The sequence below is a fragment of the Aplysia californica genome, unplaced genomic scaffold, assembly GCF_000002075.1.
Source record: "Aplysia californica isolate F4 #8 unplaced genomic scaffold, AplCal3.0 scaffold00038, whole genome shotgun sequence".
NCBI lineage: Eukaryota > Metazoa > Mollusca > Gastropoda > Aplysiida > Aplysiidae > Aplysia > Aplysia californica.
The window spans coordinates 787,573-789,759 of record NW_004797308.1 but is presented as its reverse complement, the minus strand read 5'-3'; the positions used below and the strand labels follow the sequence as shown (position 1 = coordinate 789,759).

The following is a 2,187-nucleotide window of genomic DNA, read 5'->3' as shown; positions in this document are numbered from 1 at the left end:
ACACACACACACACACACACACACACACACACACACGGGAATCGAACTCAGTTGTTTTGGGGTGGGTTTTTTTGCGTGGGACCACGTAGCACCTAGTCGCTTCACCACAAACACCGGTACCGTTGGAGTGAAAGTACCGTATAGATGGTCTGTATGGTGGGACTGGGTCAGGAAGTGTAAATAAATCTATTTGATCTCAACACGATGCGACCAGTAGAGACTAGGTGATGAAAAGTCGGATAACACTGAGCAATGAAGATGAAACGGGGAGATGAGTAGAGAAGCGAAAGTGGCGACATTTCTTATCGTTTTATCTGGGGGTGCCATCCTCTCCTTGTGAAGTAGGCAGCAGCTGAACTCTCGGTATGAAGGATTCTAACCAAGTCTCTCCCCCCCCAAAAAAAAAAAATTTAAAAAAAAAATTAATAATAATAAATTTTAAATCAACTAATCTAATAGTAGGGTTAAGGTGGATTCCACGCGTATCTTGTGGAGAAATATAAGGTCAGGAATGAAAAAAAAAAATGTTTTTCAAAGCCAAACTTTTCTAGATTTTCTCCTTTGTCTTCGTGATGATACCCCAATGCGCTTTTCCTTTGATACGAAGAATAGAAAATGTTTGTACCTGCTTGTACGAAGTAGGTTTTATTTTACACATGTTGTTGAACCAGAAAGTGAGGTAGCTCTAACGGTGTGTGGGTCTCGTTACCGTATGATTTTATGGGTACATGTATCAGTATCAGTACCTGTTAGCTCTTTTCGCAAAGTGTTGAACTCTTCGGGATTTTTTGTCATTTTTGTGTGTGTGTGGGGGGGGGGGGTGGTTCTTTTTCCTTTTTCCTCCTTTTTCCTCCTTTTTCCTCCTTTTTCCTCCTTTTTCCTCCTTTTTTAAAAACTGTGATACTTTATTTCCTCCACAGATTACCAGTATGGTATCCAGTTGACCAACAACATAGACGGCAAACCGCTCATCACGTTCAACGCCCGCAACGACCATGACAGGCAGAAGTTCGTGGAGGATCTCAAGGAGTCCATCCTAGAGGTATACGATACTTCCAACACCGGCTCTGTAGGCTAGAAGTCTAGATAGATAGAAGTATACTTGTTGTTGGTATTATTTTTTACTGTTATTCTTATTATTGTTATTGTTATTTATTATTGCTTTTTTTTCATTAGTAGTATCTAGTAGTAGTAGTAGTAGTAGTTTTATTGTCGTCGCCGTCGTTGTTTTTTATTGTTGTTGTTGTTTTGTTTGTCATGAAACAACTACATGCACGTATATCTTTATTCTGGGGAAGAGGAGGAAATACTTCGTTTTTTTAGTAGTTTAGTATGGGGTTTTACGGTGCTCGCAACTGCATAAGGTCTTATGAGCGCGCGAAACACAAGTTAGTCTTGTTCACTACAGTTTACTGTACGGCTGCCTCGGGTCAGTAGTTAGGTCTTAACATGTTAAAATGTTTAAAAATCAGTGTAAATATACATATATTTTCAATCTAAAACAATTTTCCTAGAAAACAAAAATTTTAAATAGTACAATTCACTTTATAATTTGCCATAAAGGCCAATGGCCTTCATAAAATTCAAAATTCTGTTGGGACCAACGACGGAAATACTTCTTACACACACACTGACCCTTTGTATAAATAACAATATTATATAATCTATCCTGTAACCGTTGTATAAATGATAATAATTATAATAATGAAAATAATAATAATAATAATAATAATAATACCTGTCTCCTTCCACCCCCACAGACCAACGGCATGGAGCAGCTGCGAATCGAGGAGGAGATGGCTCGCCACCGGACCACTCACAACACCATGGACAAGCGCTACGCCTGTGACGACTCCCGAGTGCTCGCGTACGACTTGGCCAAGGCCTCGGAGAACCCGCACAACCGCCTGTCCGCCCCTGAGTATAACATGAAGAAGCTGCCCCTGTCTAACTCTCTCACTGACCTCACCACAGGTATGCATGGTTTGTGCACCTGCCGCGCACTCGACTCGCTCCCGTTTCTGCCTGTCTGTGTGTGTGTGTTTGTTTGTTTGTTTTGTTTGTCTGCTATCTATCTATCTTCCTCTCCCTCCCTCCCTCACCCTCTCTTATTCTCTCTTTTTCTTTTTATCTATTTGTCTTTCTCTCTCTCTTTCTTTCTCTCTCTCTCTCCCTCTCTCTCTCTCT

At 40.6% G+C, this 2,187-nt stretch overlaps 1 protein-coding gene across 1 annotated transcript in view; it reads left to right on the top strand.

Annotated features, from left to right (window-relative positions):
• LOC101861643 overlaps positions 1 to 2,187 on the top strand; it is a gene marked incomplete at its 5' end in the record, with an annotated part of 110,489 nt that overhangs the window by 99,021 nt on the left and 9,281 nt on the right. Inside the window, 2 exon segments of the mRNA XM_035973962.1 lie at positions 921 to 1,042; positions 1,761 to 1,974. Of these exon segments, the coding sequence (XP_035829855.1) occupies positions 921 to 1,042; positions 1,761 to 1,974 (336 nt within the window).